We start from the raw sequence: 20,356 nt of genomic DNA on the forward strand, positions 1-20,356 counted from the left end.
TATGAGCTAGAAGAGGGAAAATGTACAGCAAACCGTTATTAATTCAGAGATCAGAATACTTTAGGGACTAGAATGAATATATTTTTACATATGTTAAATGTATGAATAACAAACAAAACTGTCAAAGAAATGTTTAAAATACTTAAACTACTTTTAAAAGACTTTAATATTTTAGAAATACCTATTTATAACTAATAAGATAATCACAAATACTCTTATCAGTGCATTAAGTTCTTCTAACCATCTCTCTATGCTACAATTTTTTAGCTTGTTTCTAACATTTTATACATTATGAGAAAAGAACTTGGATGTTTCACACAATTCTTAGATAATATTGAGATTTAGCCTTCTAAGAAACTTTCATTTGTTGAAACAAATTGACAATTAAGTAGGAAATACATATAAATGTCTTTTATTAGTTTGCCTGAAATTTAGGCCCTGAAATAAATTTAAAACATTTATTTTCAAATATTACTTTCTACTCTTTCAGACTGATTCTCACAAGTAGCTCAAAACTAATAACCATTTACTATGTTTCAGTATCACCATCAGACCTTAGATTGAAATCTGTTTGACTAATACCCAAAAGAGAAAGAAAAAAATCCTTATGTAAAGTCACTTTCAAAATAAAAATTCAGTATGCATGTGTGTAAAATGTATGAAAATATCTTTTTAAAAAAAATCCAATTTAAAAATTAGTTGAGTAACTCTCAGAAAATTAAATAAAATCTATAACTCTCCTCCTGAAGTCACTCAGTCATCCAACAGTTATCTTTTCAGTCATATTAATTTCTTATTAGTTCAATAAACTATTAGTTCAAACACCTAGAATTATATATTCGATCTGAACTTCCTGACACACAACCACTCAGTGCAAGAGCTCCAGAGTGCTCCATTAAGTAGATATTTCTTGCCTGGAAATAAGTTAGAGGATTCTTACGATACTTTTCTGGCATCCTAGAAACATTATAAGTAGGTTTCTTTTTTCTGGAAACAGGCAAGAGAACAATTTTATGAAACTTTTTGGCATCCCAGAAACACTACTGTACTTAAATATGTTGCTTTTGTCTTAATGTGTTATATGGCCCAATGTATATATACAGACTGAAAAGGAAAGAGAGCATGCTTATTCCTTTCTTCTTCTATTTTTATTCCTTTCTTAAATGTGAAATAAAGTAGCTGCTGCATATACTCACACACATTAATGGCTCCTCAGTCATTCTCCCCAAATATTTCTTTTGTTGTTGATCATTTCCAGCAATAATAACAGGCATTTGCTGTCAACCAAAGGAAAGTGACATTAAAAAAGCAAGATATTTTAAAATTAGGTATGTCAATTCTTTCTTTATTTCTAGCCTTGCTGCACAGCTTGTGAGGTTTTAGTTTCCCAACCAGGGACTGAACCCAGGCCCTTGGAGCAGTGAAAACTCAGAGTTGAAACCACTGGACATCCAGGGAATTCCTAGTAAATTCAAATATAACACTACAATTCAAAACAAGACAACTATTTTTCCCCAAGTGTAAGCCCAAAGAAATGGCCTTTATTCTGCCTCTAAGTCAGAGAGCTAACACCACAAGGATATAAATCTGTTAATCCAAGTATGCACATAAAACTAAGTTATATAGGACTTGTTGGTAACGTAATATGTAAACATCTACTGTAGTAAAATGCACAGATAAATAATTAAATTTATAATAAATGACATGGTACATATGATCAGGTCTCCTAAGACTTATTCACTAAACTTCAGCACTGCCAGCAGTGGCAGCAAGTCATCCCAATCTTTTTCCTGAATGACCTTATCTAAGAATTGCCACTGAAGCCACAGCCAAAGTGTACAGTTTCCCCACAAGGACAGGCAGGACTCCAAGTACTAATGACAACATGGTCAGAACAATCAACTCATGGAGTAAAAATCCAGGCTTCATTGCAGAACCTTGTGTTGTTGTTTTTTTTAGAAGAAAACTGTGTTCTGCCAACTAACCTAACCTAGCAGGGCTTTTTCATTAACAACAGCTCGGTTAGCCAATTAATTTTCTAAATAACTTACCCCTAGAGAATTTGCTTCAATAGCAGTCTGAACCCCTGTACATCCATAAGCCAATTCTTCAGAAATTAAACAGCTATCAAAAGTTCCAAGTCCAAGACCTCCTACAATATCAAAATGTTTTAAGAGCCCATTGTAATACATAGCATATCTCAACAGAAATAAAGGCAAATTATTTAAATGACTTGCAATATAACAATTAGGTTAACTTAATCTTAAAAGTAAATTTACAAATACAGTATCTATAACATAAGAAACTAAAAGATTTTGGGCCAATACAGTAACAAAGTATACTTTGTTATATAAAGCTAAAATTAGTTTTAAAATTTCAAAAAGCTCTCTTACTATTTGTAATGTGGACCTGTCTTCCTGCTTCACCTTGATTTTGCAAAAATTTGATTCAACTTTGCTAAAAGTTTGACCCTTTAAGGAAAGGAGTGAAAGGACGTCTCAATTAAATGTAAAATTGAAAGTAGAATTTAAAAGCAACAACTCAACCAACCTAGACAGAGAAGTTAACAAGGATTAAGTTAACATTGTGATTTAATCACTAGGTTTACTCGGACTCTTACGAACCCATGGGGTGTAGCCTGCCAGGTTCCTCTGTCCATGGAATTCTCCAGGCAAGAATATTTGAGCGGTTTGCATTTCCTACTCCAGGGATGTTCCTGACCCAGAGATTGAACTTGAGTCTCCAGCATTCCAGGCAGATTCTTTACCATCTGAGCTACCAGGGAAACCCCACTTTGGAACCAATTACAAAGAAGGAAGAATGCCTCTGATTGTTGAGTACAAGGCTTCTAAAAGCTGGCAAACATTGAAGTCTATACAGGGGCTGCTGCTGCTGCTGCTAAGTCGCTTCAGTGGTGTCCGACTCTGTGCGACCCCAGAGACGGCAGCCCACCAGGCTCCGCCGTCCCTGGGATCCTCCAGGCAAGAACACTGGAGTGGGTTGCCATTTCCTTCTCCAATGCATGAAAGTGAAAAGTGAAAGTGAAGTTGCTCAGTCATGTCCAACTCTTCTCGACCCCATGGACTGCAGCCCACAGGCTCCTCTGTCCACGGGATTTTCCAGGCAAGAGTACTGGAGTGGGTTGCCATTGCCTTCTCCACTATACAGGGGCACATAGGTACAAAACCATTTAATGGTGACAAATATTTGAAAGAATGATTGAACAGAGTTTTAGAGTTTTCTTCTTCATGTGCATGCTAGGATTAAAAATGTAAAGAAAGCTTACCACAACTTTCTGGAATGTGTGTATTCATTAAACCAAGCTCCCAGGCTCTTTTAATTAATGGGACAGGGTACTGAAAGAAATATAGTAATAATAGAGAAAAAAGTTATATTTAAAATCTACTTATATTTAAAATCTTGTAAAATTTGTCAAAGACTTTCACTCCTTAAAGTGAATATACCTACCTCGCCGGTTTTATCATATTCTGCAGCAAGTGGAATTATTTCCTCCCTGGCAAATTTACGAGCAGTAGCTTGAAATTCTTTCTGTTGTTCAGTGAATTCTAAGGGAAAGTTATTTTTTAAATACTTAAATAGGACAATGAGTTGAGAAAATGAAGTCAGTATGTAGATATTTATAATTATAATGGAGACTTTCACCTTTGATAGCCAGGAAGTTACAACGCAATGTGCTTTCAGACTACTCAAGATTTCACTGTACCATATAATTAAATCTATGTCAATATTAATGCCAAAAAGGTAGGTTAAGATTTCTCGCTTTTACAAATGAGTAACAGATACAAACAAGTTTTTCTCTTCCCAGTATTTAAGTAAAAACAATTTTTCTTACTTATTCTTAACTCCGAAGCAGAATCATCATGAAAGAAAGTGAAAGTGAAGTAGCTCAGTCACGTCTGACTTTTTGCAACCCTGTGGACTGTAGCCTACCAGGCTCCTCCCTCCATGGGATTCTCCAGGTAAGAATACTGGAGTGGGTTGCCACTTCCTTCTCCAGGGGATCTTTCCAACCCAGGGATCGAACCCTGGTCTCCCGCATTGCAGGCAGATGCTTTAACCTCTGAGCCACCAGGGAAGCCCAAAGATTGTCACGTTTACTAATACTGAAATGAAACTAAAATGACCTCAAGAATCAATCTAATTAGGGAGGTAAGACATGACCAGTGACCATACACCAATAAAACTTGTACAAAATATCATATAAGAATACCATAACTCAATCTTACTCCTCCTTTAAACTCAGATAACTTAAGTTTATAAAGATTTTCCAGGCAAGAGTACTGGAGTGGGGTGCCATTGCCTTCTCCGAAGGAGCCCAAAGCAACTGACAAAAGTGGTGGGAAGGCTTCTTAAATTAATGAAAGAAATAGGGTGGCTGGACCAAGCACAGAAGCCAATTACTACTAATTTTTGCAATTCCACACTAACATGCAGTTTTATTATAGTTGCATCCAACATTAAAGGATAGGTAAAATTTAAGAGCGATATATGATGTTTTGGGCAAGAAGAATGAAAGAAAAGGCAGAAAGGTAAGAATGAAAAATAAGAATTTTAGGACTATAGCAATAACTTGTATAGGGATGTGTGAAATAAAATATAAAAGACATTAGAAATTTGGTATTCAATAGCATTTTACAGATAAAATGCAGAGTTCCAGAGAATATCAAGAAGAGATAGGAAAGCCTTCTTAAATGAACAATGAAAAGTAGAGAAAAATAATAAAATAGGAAAGACTAGAGATCTCTTGAAGAAAACTGGATATATTGAGGGAACATTTCATGCAAGGATGGGCATGATAAAGGACAAAAATGGTAAAGACCTAACAGAAGCAGAAGAGGTGGTAAGAATACACAGAAGAACTATACCAAAAAGGTCTTAATGACCCAGATAACCACAATGGTGTGGTCACTCACCTAGAGTCAGATATCCTGGAGTGTGAAGTCAAGCAGGGCTTAGGAAGTATCACCACCAACAAAGCTAGTTGAAGTGATGGAATTCCAGCTGAGCTATTTCAAATCCTTAAACATGATGCTGTTAAAGTGCTGCACTCAATATGTTAACAAAATTTGGAAAATTCAGCAGTGGCCACAGGACTGGAAAAGGTCAGTTTTCATTCCAATCCCAAAGAAGGGCAATGTTCAAACTACTATATGATTGCATTCATTCTGCATCCTAGTAAGGTTATGCTCAAAATCCTTCAAGCTAGGCTTCAGCAGTATATGAACTGAGAACTTCCAGATATTCAAGCTGGATTTAGAAAAAGCAGAGGAACCAGAGATCAAAATGCCAACATTCGTTGGATCATAGAGAAAGCAAGGGAATTCCAAAAAATATCTACTTCTGCTTTGTTGACTACACAAACGTCTTTGACTGTGTGGATCACAACATACTGTGGAAAATTCTTAAAGAGATAGGAATACCAGACTACCTTACCTATCTCCTGAGAAACCTGTATGCAGGTCAAGAAGCAATAGTTAAAACCTTACATGGAACAATGAACTGGTTCCAAATTGAGAAAGGACTACATCAAGGCTATATATTGTCACTGTGTTTATTTAATTTATATGCAGGGTACATCATGTGAAATACTGGACTGAAATACTGGCTGGATGAATCCTAAATTGTAATCAAGATCACCGGGAGAAATATCAACAACCTCAGATATGCAGATGATACCACTCTAATGGTAGAAAGTGAAGAGGAACTAAGGAGTCTCTTGATGAGGGTGAAAGAGGAGAGTGAAAAAGCTGGTTTAAAATTCAGCATTCAAAAAATGAAGATGATGGCATCCAGTCCCATCACTTAATGGCAAATAGAAGGGGAAAAAGTAGAAGCAGTAACAGATTTTTTTTTTCCCCTTGGATTCCACTGCTGATGGTGACTACAGCCATGAAATTAAAAGATGCTTGCTCCTTGGAAGGAAAGCTATGACAAATCTAGGCAGCATATTAAAAAGCAAAGACACTACTTTGCCCAACAAAGGTCCATCTAGTCAAAGCTATGGTTTTTCCAGTAGTCATGTATGGATGTGAGAGTTAGATCATACAGAAGGCGGAGCGCTGGAGAATTGATGCTTTTGAATTATGCTGGAGAAAATTCTTGAAGAGTCCCTTGGAGACCAAGGAGATCAAGCCAGTCAATCCTAAAGGAAATCAGCCCTGAATGCCCACGGACAGACTAATGCTGAAGATTCAATACTTCGGCCACTTGATGCAAAGAGCTGACTCTTTGGGAAAGACCTGGATGCTGGGAGAGACTGAAGGCGAAAGAAGAGTACAGCGGAGGATGAAATGGTTAGATAGCATTACCAACTCAATGCACAGGAATTCGAGCAAACTCTGGGAGACAGTGAAGGACAGGGAAGCCTGGCGTCCTGCAGTCCATGGGGTCAAAAAGAGTCAGACACAACTTAGCGACTGCACAACAACAACATACGAGATTGTGAGTGGCAAAGAGGTAGGGAAGGCTGGGATCTATTATGTATTGTTTGAGAACGTACTTTGATCCCATCACTATATGCTAGGATTTTATGTATGTCATATAATTTAATCGTCAAATAAATCTTATGTTACAGATAGATGCAATTGGTGGTCACAGGTGTTATCAATATTCCTTTACTTGACCTCCACAATCTACCTCCGAAACACTTATATTTCATCCTCTGTCACTCACCAAATCATCACAGATTTCTACTACTAGTCTCTTACTATTGGGTATGAATCTGTATGTGACAAACTGAAACTAAATAGCAATGATACCAAACCTATGTTAATATCTCAATAAGAAAATAAGAAGATACAGTGTCCCAAACTGCTATCCTCACCTTGCTTTGAAATTTTCACTTCTGTTAAAAACAACTTTATATGGATGCTAACAATCTTAAAAAATAAAAACTAAAAATGTTATCCCTAGGGAGTTTTGAGTTTGCTATTTCTTTCAGGGTATGACTTGTATCTCAGCTGCCTTTTAACTTTTTTTCTGAGACCAAGTGAATTGAGAAAATCAGTTTTTAAACTAGAGAAATGGCAATGCTTCTGAAGCAAGAAGCACTCTAGGGGGCAAAGGATGCTAAAGAAAGGTGTTATTATTTCAAATTCTTTGCTTGGTTTTCATTTTCGAAAGAAAAGGGGAAGGCAAATGTTATTCTGTTTTCCCCCAACACCACATGGCTCCCCAATCCCAAGACTAAGAACCATATTTAGCACCAAACTGCTGTTCCATATATGATAGCCAAACTAGACTCTGGCTTATTAGTAGATACCTAGCAATGTGTATCTAATAGTGTTTAAAAAGTATTTGTTGTATTCATTTCTAAGTTGAAGACTATTTACATGGAACAGTGGATCTGTTATTTATGAAGATATTAAGAAGAGGTGGCAAGAATATACAGAAGAACTGTACAAAAAAGAGCTTCACAACCCAGATAATCATGATGGTATAATCACTCACCTAGAGCCAGACATCCTGGAACGTGAAGTCAAGTGGGCCTTAGAAAGCATCACTATGAACAAAGCTAGTGGAGGTGATGGAATTCCAGTTGAGCTCTTTCAAATCCTGAAAGATGATGCTGTGAAAGTGCTGCACTCAATATGCCAGCAAATTTGGAAAACTCAGCAGTGGCCACAGACTGGAAAAGGTCAGTTTTCATTCCAATCCCAAAGAAAGGCAATGCCAAAGAATGCTCAAACTACCGCACAATTGCACTCATCTCACACGCTAGTAAAGTAATGCTCAAAATTCTGCAAGCCAGGCTTCAGCAGTACGTGAACCATGAACTTCCAGATGTTCACGCTAGTTTTAGAAAAAGCAGAGGAACCAGAGATCAAATTGCCAACATCCGCTGGATCATCGAAAAAGCAAGAGTTCCAGAAAAGCATCTATTTCTGCTTTATTGACTATGCAAACCCTTTGCCTGTGTGGATCACAATAAACTGTGGAAAATTCTGAAAGAGATGGGAATACCAGACCACCAGACCTGCCTCTTGAGAAACCTATATGCAGGTCAGGAAGCAACAGTTAGAACTGGACATGGAACAACAGACTGGTTTCAAATAGGAAAAGGAGTACATTAAGGCTGTATATTGTCACCCTGCTTATTTAACTTACATGCAGAGTACATCATGAGAAACGCTGGGCTGGAAGAAGCACAAGCTGGAATCAAGACTGCCGAGAGAAATATCAATAATCTCAGATATGCAGATGACACCACCCTTATGGCAGAAAGTGAAGAGGAACTAAAAAGCCTCCTGATGAAGGTGAAAGAGAGAGTGAAAAAGTTGGCTTAAAGCTCAACATTCAGAAAATGAAGATCATGGCATCTGGTCCCATCACTTCATGGCAGATAGATGGGGAAACAGTGGAAACAGTGTCAGACTTAATTTTTGGGGGCTCCAAAATCACTGTAGATGGTGATTGCAGCCATGAAATTAAAAGACGCTTACTCCTTGGAAGGAAAATTATGACCAACCTAGACAGCATGTTGAAAAGCAGAGATATTACTTTGCCAACAAAGGTCCGTCTAGTCAAGGCTATGGTTTTTCCTGTGGTCATGTACGGATGTGAGAGTTGGACTATAAAGAAAGCTGAGTGCTGAAGAATTGATGCTTTTGAACTGTGGTGTTGGAGAAGACTCTTGAGAGTCCCTTGGACTCTAAAGGAGATCAGTCTTGGGTGTTCTTTGGAAGGACTGTTGCTGAAGCTGAAACTCCAATACTTTGGCCACCTCATGCCAAGAGTTGACTCACTGGAAAAGACCCTGATGCTGGGAGGGATTGGGGGTAGGAGAAGGGGATGGCAGAGGATGAGATGGCTGGATGGCATCACCAATGTGATGGACATGAGTCTGAGTGAACTCCGGGGTTGGTGATGGACAGGGAGGCCTGGCGTGCTGTGATTCATGGGGTCGCAAAGAGTTGGACACGACTGAGCGACTGAACTGAACTGATATACTGAAAAATGGCAGGAATATATATACATGCTGCTAATACAGATGTATGTATAGGGAACTACAGCTGAAGAAGAAAACAAGATCAGAAAGGATGCCTGTGACTAACAGTGAACAATCTACGGATGGTGACAGACATTACTAAGTTTGTTTACAAACATATTCCAGATAATTACATATAAAAAGTCGCATATATGGACTTCTCTGTTGATCCAATAGTTAAGACTCCAGCTTCCATTGCAGGGAATACGGGTGTAATCCCTGGTCGGGGAACTAAGATCCCATATGCCATGTGGCAGCCAATAATAAATAAATAATGAAATAGAAAGTCTTTTAAAAAAAGTTTCATATATATAACAAATACAAGTTTAAAGTCAAAACACAAAACAAAATATATACCAAAACTAAATCCTGATCCTGGCTCACGTTGTAGGGCAGTTTTTGTATGTTGTGATCTCCAGTCAAAATGAGAAAGACTTCTCAGTACCTGTAAAGAATAATTTTATTACAATAAGTTTGGGAATTTAAACATCAGTCAAGTAGAATACTGATAAGCATTTACAAGTAAACAGAGCAACTTGTTTGACCATATTCAGGAACACAGTTTAAGTCATTACTTAAATGCCTTCAACCATAATTTGATTTTTGTATTAAGTCAATTATCAGATGTTTTAACACCTATCATAAAGGAAATTCTTCTTTAAAAAATGCAATGCAAATAAAACTAATCAGTAGCTTTGCACTACTAAAATGGAGTATTTCCAAGACAAGTAAGAGTCAAGGGTAGTAGTAGACTTAGAACCACTGTTTCAGAAATCTCACCTTCCAGCACCAGAACACCTTGTAACTGGGGAATTGCAATGGGGGGCAAAAATGAAATAGTATCACTCTACATTCACGAGTTGCCTCATTCATCAACTTTGGTTCCCTGTCCCTGGCAGCCTCCCAAGAATATCTCTGGGAATCTTCCCCTTGAAGCACTCCATTTTCTAAGATACCTCACTTTAACAAAACAAATTAGCCTAAAATCATGTTATATATTTTCTTCTGTTGTCTGTAAGTATTCTTAGAATGTTCTGAGCCAAGCCAGCACACTATGGTACCCACCAGTCTTGTAAATAAAATTCTGTTGGAACACAGTCAAACCACATTGTCTATTGCTGTTATCACAGCAGAGTTGGGAAACCACATGGTCCACAAAGCCAAAAAATATTTACTCTCTTTACAAAAAAGTTTGCTAGCCCTATTTTAAACCATTACTCAACTATTTGTCTTAATTTCTGAAATCTACTCATTTCTTCAAAAAGATACATAAAAATATAATCAGATATTACTTTGCAACCTATTTTTATATTCATAGAAAGAAAGGATATAGTCAGATATTGTTCCTTTGCAATCTATTTTTATACTCATAACAGTTCAATATGCACAAAAAGTAACCACTTGCATTTATTAAAGTTATCAAACTGGAAAACATACTGGAACTCTTGAGTAAATGTTTAAGGAGAGCCAAAATTACACAATTTACAGTTTAAGGAATATGACAGAACTAAATTTTACTAAGCTAGACATTGAAAGAAAAGAGAAATTCAACAATCTACTAAAAGATGAAGGACTGAACTTATGTTTTTCAAAATCTGTGAAAAGAAACTGTCCACTTTGTAGATAACAACTTCAACTTGTAAACAGAATTACCTGCATGTGAAGTGACAATATAGACTATCAAATGTATTAATTTAAATAACCCTTTCAAAAATATATTTTATACTACAATTTTTTTTTAAATTATAGAATATAAAAATTCACATTTTCTTTGTAATTTTCATTAATTTTATTTTGGAGTTAAAACATGGTTTCTCAGGTACTCATTGTCCACCAAACCTATTCTTGTTCAGTCACATTCCATGTATTAATGCACCTGAATCTGAGTCAATCCTAAGGAATTATTTTTATTCCTATTTTGTATATGAAGAAACTGGGGCTCAGAAAGGTCAAGTAAAATTGGCCAAGGTCACTCTTCTATTAGGAACCAGGATGAAGAATTTACGATGAAGAATTCATGCCATACTGCTATACTGCTCTTTCAAGTATCCTAATTTGCTATTAGATTCTATAAGGAAAAAAAAAATTGCACGAAAATCAAACTAAAAACTTCTTCTAAATGTGTGTTTAGACAGCATGGCACAAAATCAGACCTCACAATATAGGTAAATGGTTTGTTGAGATTTTAAATAGGGAATTATCAGTGTATTTGAAGTAATTTACAAAGAGTTTACATATGACCCTACAGGAAAATGTGTTACATAAAACAAAGTATAAAGGTAGTTACAGCCAGGGAACAATATCCACAAACTTGTTTATTAACTTCTTTCCAAACCTGGAAAATGAGGTTAACCTTACTGGGTAACTGTCGAGATGATCAAAGTACGTTAATGTCTTGGAAGCAAAACCGTTTATAAATGCTATTAACTCTGGATTCTCTGCTATAAACACGGAATTCAAAACCTCCAAGGGCAGCAACTTTAATCAAGCATTAACTTTGCAATAACAGCACAGTTATAATTGAAAACCTTTGCATATTTCTTAGGAATTAAGAATCTGAGTTTTATGGGAGTGTCAAAGTGGCGTAAATTTTCTGGATCAGGTTTTTCTGTATCTATTTCGTCCCCGCAACAACTCCCCCCCCCCCCCACCTGCCCCCTCCCCGAGATTGAGAAATCCAGGTCTTTTTTCCTGGTATCAGCATGTAAAATCATTTTTTAAATCCCTCAATTTCTGCCTTCAGCACCCATTAACTTGTATAGCAATGACAAATACTGGGCAATAACCCATTAGAATTACTCTGAACCCGACACTATTTTGGTAAAAAGACATAACTTTCTCAATTATAAATAACATCTAAATGGCAATAATATTTAAAATAGCGAACTGTATCTAGTAGCTGAGACAACTTAAAATCTGTGAGACACTAGAATAAACAGACAAGCTTCACAGAAAAGCTCTGGGATTTTCTTTTCTCCTTTATTTACATGTACACAACCTGGAAGCGCCTCCCTCCATACTGTAAAACCAAATGGATATTAATAAGTACCCTAAGGGGCACCTGCTCCATTTTCCTTTTCCTCCTTACTTGGCAGGCACCCAAGGTAAAGATTATCTGAATTCTGCACTTTGCAGCAAAAACATCACAAAAGACTTCCTTATTAGTGCAGGGACTGAGAGCCAAGAGAGAGTGTCCTCCAAGAGATAAAAACTAGTTCAGCAAAAATACGGTTGTAATTTTTAGGCCCTGACCAATTAAAAGACGGGTTTACTTCGGGATATGACAGGATTCCTCCGGGAAATCTTTGGAAGGTTCTCGGGCCAGAGAAAGAAAAGAGATATTCTGAAAAGGGGACGCCATCTATATATGGGCCAATTGCCAAGGAAATACAGGAACCTGAAAACCCAGAAAGCGTTCTGTCCAACAGTGCGAGGAATGGGTGGGCGCGAAAGCCAGCGAGGGTCCAGAATCCTGGTTGCTACTACCAGGAGCGGCGGAGAAGGCAATGGCACCCACTCCAGTACTCTTGCCTGGAGAATCCCAGGGACAGAGGAGCCTAGTGGGTTGGTGTCTATAGGGTCGCACGGAGTCGGACACGACTGAAGTGACTTAGCAGCAGCAGCAACCAGGAGCGGGGTAAGAGGGGCCAAGACGCCTGATGATTGGGCTTCTTCCTTATTACAACCTCCCACCCCGCCCGGCCCCCTCCCGAACACCACAACCTCCACTTCCCACCCGCGCCGAGCCCTGCTCTTCCTCTCACCCCGCAGCTTCGCCTAAACAGCGCGATCATGGTGACTGCCGGTCCGGTTATGCAGTCTCTAACCAGTTTGTGCCTACTCCGCGGACGCGCCTGGCTAGTGACGCCCCTGCCCTTGCCTACATTTTGTCCCCGCCCATCCGCAAAAGTTGTGGGCGGGGCCTCAGTTGGAAGGGACTAGAAGGAAAACGAAAGACGGCGGAGGGGGCAGCCTGCGCGGCTTAGTTGAACGCATGCTCAATCGGCAATGGCCCCCTCTGCGGCCCCCGCCATCTTGGAGGGAGATCTAATGTGCTCTAGGCGCCTGACGGGACCCAATGAGTTTCCCTGAAAAAGCCTATCTTCCTGCCGGTCCTTTGAATTAAGTCGACGAGCCCTGTTGGGGGAAGACTGAGTCTGACAGCCGTGCGGAGACAGAACCCGGAGGGGGGGGCGGGGTTGGGGGGTGGCGGGGGGTGGCGGGGTTGGGGGTGGCGGGGGGTTGGGCAGACTGCAGGCGCCCAGCCTGAAGATTAAAGGGTCACGTACCAGGCCGAGAATCTGGGTGAGAGGGCTTGGCGAGGAGTTTGGCAGAAAGGTGTCTGCTGTTTTCGATCTTGACTTTTATCGGGAGACACCTATCAGACTCAAAGCGTTTCTGCTTCAAGGGGTCAAAGGGTACTTTTCTCTGAAACACTGCACCCAAATCAGAAGGATGTTCTGTGGATTACATCAAAGAGGAATGTAATCACTTGAGAGATCACATTTCTGAATATTCCCAAGGCTATTTATTACTATGCATGAGTGTGGAAGTAAGGGTACAATATCTTAAATATTCTGGCTCAGCCAGTGAACTTGAATGCCTGCCTGATTAGTTCTATTTAGACGTGATCTATGAGATAACTAGGACTTCCCTGGTTGTTCAGACGGTAAAGGCGTCTGTCTACAATGTGGGAGACCCGGGTTCGAGCCCTGGGTTGGGAAGATCCCCCTGGAGAAGGAAATGGCAATCCACTCGAGTACTATTGCCTGGAAAATCCCATGGACACAGGAGCCTGGTAGGCTACAGTCTGGGGTCGCAAAGAGTCGGATACGACTGAGCGACTTCACTGTCACTGAGATAACCGTGGTGTTACAATGCCCAGTAATTTGTAAAGCTGTGTATTTGTGAAAGCTAGTAAAAGCCCAGTGCAAGTTGAACGTATGAATGTTTCCCAGGGTTCCTAGTACTTTTCATTTTTGTTGGCACCATCGTAATTTAGGGGGCTTCTCTGATGGCTTAGATGGTAAAGAGTCTGCCTGCAGTGGAAGAGCCCTAGGGTTGGATCCCTGGATTGGAAAAATCCCGTGGAGAAGGGAATAGCTACCCCCTCTGGTATTCTTGCCTGGAGAATGCTGTGGACAGAGGAGCCTGACAGGGCTACAGTCAATGGGTTCTCAAGAAGTAGGACATGGCTGAAGACTAACATTTTCAACACTTTAAACTTTCATCCTAATTTAGGTCCTCATCGCTCACCCCTAGATTTTGAAGACCCAATACAGCCTAAATAAATAAATACGTTTTTTAAAATAAAATAACAAACTCGGTACAAAGAGAATCATCTCAGCATCATAAAGTCTTTGTTTATCTTTCTAAAATGAAAATCTGAAGGTTGCTAATTTTATCATCTTCCCTGTCTTGTTATTTGTAGGATAGAGTGAAAACCTAATTGTCTAACAGGAAAGAACTCTTAATTCCTAGCCCATCTGATTGCTCTACCTCCTATCTCTCGTAGTTCTCTAGTATGCTTTTTGCATGAACTAATCCCTCTGTACATAATACCCTGCCTCTTGGATCTCCATCTGATTTTTATTTGTCCTAAGGAAAGGCAGCTCAAATGTCACCTTTGGTGAAATTCCCAGAGCTATCTGTCAAATAAAATAATTTCTCCTGTGTGCTCTCTGTACAAACTTTTTTTTTTTTTTTAACTTTTTGTTTTGTATTGGGGTATAACTGATTAACAATGTTGTGATAGTTTCACATAAATAGCAAAGGGATTCAGCCATACATATACATGTATCCATTCTACCCCAAACCCCACTCCCATCCAGGCTGCCATATAACATTGAGCAAAGGTCTATGTGCTGTATAATAGATCCGTGTTTGTTATCCATTTTAAATATACCAGCGTTGTACAAACCTCTTTTATAATGTTAATAAAGGGTTAGGCCCCCACATGGCCCGGTCTCTACAGAGTTATGTACACATAGTGTAAACATGAAAGTATTAAATACGAGGAATTGTAATCTTTACTTACATTTCTCCAAGAAAATTGTAGACATTCAATTTATAATCCGTGGTTCAGTTCAGTTCCGTTTAGTCGCTCAATCATGTCCGACTCTTTGTGACCCCATGAATCGCAGCACGCCAGGCCTCCCTGTTGATCACCAACTCCCAGAGTTCACTCAGACTTACGTCCATCGAGTCCGTGATGCCATCCAGCCATCTCATCCTCTGTCGTCCCCTTCTCCTCCTGCCCCCAATCCCTCCCAGCATCACAGTCTTTTCCAATGAGTCAACTCTTCGCATGAGGTGGCCAAAGTATTGGAGTTTCAGCTTTACCATCATTGCTTCCAAAGAAATCCGTGGTTTGCTGCTGCTAAGTCACCTCAGACGTGTCCGACTCTGTGTGACCCCAGAGACAGCAGCCCACCGGGCTCCCCTGTCCCTGGGATTCTCCAGGCAAGAACACTGGAGTGGGTTGCCATTTCCCTCTCCAATGCATGAACGTGAAAAGTCAAAGTGAAGTCACTCAGTTGTGTCTGACTCTTAGCGACCCCATGGACTGCAGCCTACCAGGCTCCTCCATCCATGGGATCCTCCAGGCAAGAGTACTGGAGTGGAGTGTATGATCTGTTAAATCCCTTTCTCTTCTATTGATTTATTATCTTCCATTCTGAAACCACATCTAAATGTCTCTCTATCCCTTCCTTTATACTTTATTCCTTATTGTGGAGAAAACTCCCAATAGCAGCTCTTGCCTTTCTCAATTTTTTCATTTTCTTTCCTCTCCTCTTACCTACAGTACCGTCCTCTCTTCCATCCCGTCTCTCTTGTTTTTCTTTATAACTTCACTGAGATATAATTCACATGCTCTAAAATTCACACTTTAAAAAATGCACTAAAAACCATATAATGTAATGGTATTTAGTCTACTCACAGGGTTATATGATCATCACAGCCATCTAATGTTAGAGCATTTCATCATCCCTAAAAGAAACTCCATACCTTTTAGCAGTCATTCCACATTCCCACCTTCTCCCTCCCTTCTCCCTACTTTGTTTCCCTAGATTTTCCTAATCTGTACATTTCATATAAATGGAATCATAAAATATGTGGTCTTTTGTGACTGGTTTCTTTTCACTTAACATCATGTTTTCAAGGTTATCTGCCAGGAGCCGGCGTGAGGAGATCCACACCTGGCAAATGTCATGAGGAAGGAGGCTCGGCATACACAAAGGCAGGTTCGAGCTTCAGGAGTCCCCATGGATATTCTCCAGCATCTACCCCCAAAAACCAGAGTCTGCCTACTTTACTGCTTTGTGCTCTCACCTCTGACTTTACTGGGGGCTGTCCCCCACCACCATCTCGCTCTCTCTGATAAAGAGTTAACTTACAGCTCCAGTTAATAAGTTCCTGGGCATTGCTGCTGCTGCCGTTGCTAAGTCGCTTCAGTCGTGTCCGACTCTTAGCGACCCCATAGACTGCAGCCTACCAGGCTCCTCCCTCCATGGGATTTTCCAGGCAAGAGTACTGGAGTGGGGTGCCATTGCCTTTTCCGAATGTTAGTTAAGGCCTTCTCTAAAGAAATAAGTGTAAGATGACTCATATCCTTGAGGAACTTAAGGTTTCCCTGAAGAATTAAGATAAATAAAAATTTGGAGGATGATACAAAACACCATATTAACAGTTTTACAGGAGTTCAGAGACAAGGAGGAACTAATGGGGTTGAAATGGAGCTGAAACACTTCATGGAAAAGCTAGTCTTATTCCAGTATTGAAAGGTGGGTAGTAAGTTCACAGGTAAAGGGAGAAAGGGGAAAAAATTTGTCCTTTCTTAAATTCAGTTTCTCAAGCATTTATAAACTGTTTTCAGTAAGCAAGGTGCCATCCTAGGCATTGTGGAGAAAATAAGAATTGGTGATACAGTCTCTGTCTGACAGAAATCACAAATACCCTATCAGTAATAACGCAAGTCAGGATAATGTTGACAAATAACACAGTATGGTAGAAAAACAATAAGATGCTCTATTGGAGGCCCCTAAAGCTGACAACAAAATGATATATGCTTCTAATTTTAAAGACAGGTACCACACCATTCATGTAGAACTTTCTAAGTATATGGTCCTAAACTAGTTCTGTCAGCTTTTTAAAAGACAAATATTTATATTGCAATCAGCTCAGACTACTGTCCATTACTTTTTTTTTTTTTTAAGTAGCTCAGTTGGTAGGGAAGCGCCAATAAAGCCCAGGCAGCAATAAAGACCATCAGTGCAGCTAATAAAAAAATAAATACAATTTTAAAAAAGAAAGAAAGTGATGGACAGTAGTCTTAACTGATTGCAATATAAATATTTGTCTTTAAACTTTGCTTTTTGCTTTGTTTTATTGCTTTTTTACTACTTTGTGACAAGCCAGGGCTTCTTTCTCTTGCTGTGCACGGAATTCTCATTGCGGTGGCTTCTCTTAAACTGTCGGGTGTGTGTGCCTCATAGTTGAGGCACGAGGGCTCAGTAGTTGTGGTTCCTAATCTCTAGAACACAGGCTCAATAGTTGTGGCCCATGGCTTATTTGCTCTGAGGCATGTGGGATCCTCCCTGACCAGGGATTGAACCTGTGTCTCTCCTGCATCTTCACCACTGAGCCACCAGGGAGGCCCTAGATCTGCCAATTTTAGCTGTTCACTCAGTTTCAGTCTATACACAAAGCTGAGGTTGAAGACAAAGAGGTTTCTTTGGAGAAGTGATGACAGAGTACTTTGCATTTCACTCACCTTCTACTCTGTCTGGAAGGGGAAGGAGAAGAATGTATTCCTCTATGGTAGAAATCCCCTCAGCTCAGCTCAGCTCAGTCACTCAGTCGTGTCCGACTCTTTTCGACCCCATGAATTGCAGCACGCCAGGCCTCCCTGTCCATCACCAACTTCCGGAGTTCACTCAGACTCACGTCCATCGAGTTGGTGATGCCATCCAGCCATCTCATCCTCTGTCGTCACCTTCTCCTCCTGCCCCCAATCCCTCCCAGCATCAGAGTCTTTTCCAATGAGTCAACTCTTCCCATGAGGTGGCCAAAGTACTGGAGTTTCAGCTTTAGCATCATTCCTTCCAAAGAAATCCCAGGGCTGATCTCCTTCTCCAACACCACAGTTCAAAAGCATCAATTCTTCGGCGCTCAGCTTTCTTCACAGTCCAACTCTCACATCCATACATGACTACTGGAAAAACCATAGCCTTCACTAGATGGACCTTTGTTGGCAAAGTAATGTCTCTGCTTTTTCATATGCTATAAACAGACACAAATAGAAACTTCTAGGCACTCAACTTGCTCAGAGAAGAGGCACTTGCTAGGTGCCAGTAGGGCAAGAATTTCAGAGCCTTGGAGAATGTGGCTTTCTGCATAACAGAATTATTGCCTTTTGTTGGGCTTCTGAGGTAGCACTAGTGGTAAAGAACCCACCTGCCAAAACAGGAGACATAAGAGATGCTGCTTCGTTCCCTGGGTCAGGACGATCCCCTGGAGGAGGGCGTGGCAACCCACTCCAGTATTCTTGCCTGGAGAACCCATGGACAGAGGAGCCTGGCAAGCTAGTCCGTGGGGTCAGACAGAGTCAGACATGACTGAAGCAACTTAATACCCTTGCACATTGGTGTTCTAAGCTGTTTCTGGGTGTTGATACGGCTGGTATGAGGTCCACATTCTTTTCCAACCTGGAACACTGGCAGGCTGCCAGTTCCAATTAACTTTGAATGAATTTCTGTGAAATGCATTTAAAGCATGGGGAGCTGCATTCTCTGACCGCTTTTTAATTTTATTTTTATCAACAGCAACATATTTACTGCTTTGGGAGTAAACAGAAGTAAAAGAAATTTTGAATAACAAAAAAGAAAGAAAACTTGAATGGAGGCCAAGCTGTCTTTTTTCCTATTCTCAAACTTGGACCTGACAAACTGCCCTGTGTGATTGCTACTGCTAATACCGAAACTAAAAAGTACTGAGTATGATAGATGCCTCCTTTTTTTCAAGTCAAGGAGAATTTTTTTTTTTAGGGGTCTACTTGTTGAGTTTTATGCACATCTCTAGGAATGTGAGGGCCTTATCAATGATTATTCTAAAGGTGAGACGCTGTGGCTGGAATGGCTCCACTTGGTAGCTGAACACACAGTTGGCTACGTTGAGACTGGACTGTCCTTCCTCCCATAGCGGGATAAAGGTATATGTTTTTGAGGTTTGGTAAGGACTCTGTGGAAATGATACTAACCATGTGTGCTACCTGAGGAGCAGGAACAGAGAATAGGTTCCAGAAATCCAGGAGCCAGGCAGAAAGAAGGGCAGACCAGGCAACCATGGAATTTATGAAGAAAAGTACCCCATAGTAAGCAGTTGACTACTGCCACCTAGAGGGTCCTGTCGGTAGATTACAACTGTACCTCCACAAAAACTGTGCCCATGACCCCAGTGGGGCTTCCCTAGTAATTCAGACAGTAAAGAATCTGTTTGCAATGAAGGAGATCCTGGTTTGATCTCTGGGTTGGGAAGATCCCCTGGAGAAGGAAATGGCTACCGACTCCAGTATTCTTGCCTGGAGAACCCCACGGACAGAGGAGCCTGGCAGGCTATAGTCCATGGGGTCCCGGTGTTGGACACCACTGAGCAACTAACATTCACACACACCATACACACACCCATTACTTACCCTCCAACCCTCAAGATATTAGAAACAGCGACTAGAAAATTGATGAGATGGAGCCAGGAAAGAAGACAAGCTAATTTTGACCTGCTATCCCACATGGGTTAGAGGATGTTGTTTAGTCGCTAAGTGTCTGACTCTTGCAACTCCATAGACTGTAGCCTGCCAGGCTCCTCTGTCCATGGGATTTCCCAGGGAAGAATACTGGAGTGGGTTGCCATTTCTTTCTTCAAGGAATCTTCCTAACCCAGGGATTGAACCTGCATCTCCTGCTTGGTGGGTGGATTCTTCACTGTGGCTTAGTGGCTGGAAGATATTTAAATTAGAATGGGTTTGGAGTTTGAAATTATCTCTGTGCTTTCTAGCTTTTTTAGTGCTAATACTATCTCTGTGCTTTCTAGCTTTTTTAGTGCTAATACAGTGTTACATGGTTCTTAGTTTTTCTGAGATTTGCATTCTCCCTTTTAATCTTTAATATTGCTTTACACCTTACTTTTAAAAATTAATTTTATGTTCTCATTAATGTCTGTATGAGGAAGAATATTTTCTTTTTGGGGCTCTGCTAACTTCCAGGATGCCTTATTCATCTGTGTTCTCCTTTCTCATATTTATTTATTTTTGCCAATATGTGTTTGCAAAGTTATTGTGCCCTTTCTTTTCAT

At 40.1% G+C, this 20,356-nt stretch overlaps 1 protein-coding gene across 2 annotated transcripts in view; it reads right to left on the minus strand.

Moving 5' to 3' along the window:
* ACADM (acyl-CoA dehydrogenase medium chain) overlaps positions 1-12,923 on the minus strand; it is a 38,420-nt gene extending 25,497 nt beyond the window's left edge. The window contains exons 1-6 of one of the 2 annotated variants that reach the window (XM_005893465.3): positions 12,772-12,922; positions 9,365-9,452; positions 3,469-3,566; positions 3,287-3,356; positions 2,052-2,152; positions 1,197-1,277 (exon numbers count right to left, since the gene is read on the minus strand). In XM_005893465.3, coding sequence (XP_005893527.1) covers positions 1,197-1,277; positions 2,052-2,152; positions 3,287-3,356; positions 3,469-3,566; positions 9,365-9,452; positions 12,772-12,801 — 468 coding nt within the window. In that variant the 5' untranslated portion in view covers positions 12,802-12,922. Of the gene's footprint in view, positions 1-1,196; positions 1,278-2,051; positions 2,153-3,286; positions 3,357-3,468; positions 3,567-9,364; positions 9,453-12,771 lie in introns of both variants that reach the window. The other variant, XM_070367848.1, reaches the window with a different exon arrangement.
* Between the last annotated feature and the right edge of the window lie 7,433 nt (positions 12,924-20,356).

Source organism: Bos mutus, chromosome 3, assembly GCF_027580195.1.
Source record: "Bos mutus isolate GX-2022 chromosome 3, NWIPB_WYAK_1.1, whole genome shotgun sequence".
In the NCBI taxonomy this organism is placed as follows: domain Eukaryota; kingdom Metazoa; phylum Chordata; class Mammalia; order Artiodactyla; family Bovidae; genus Bos; species Bos mutus.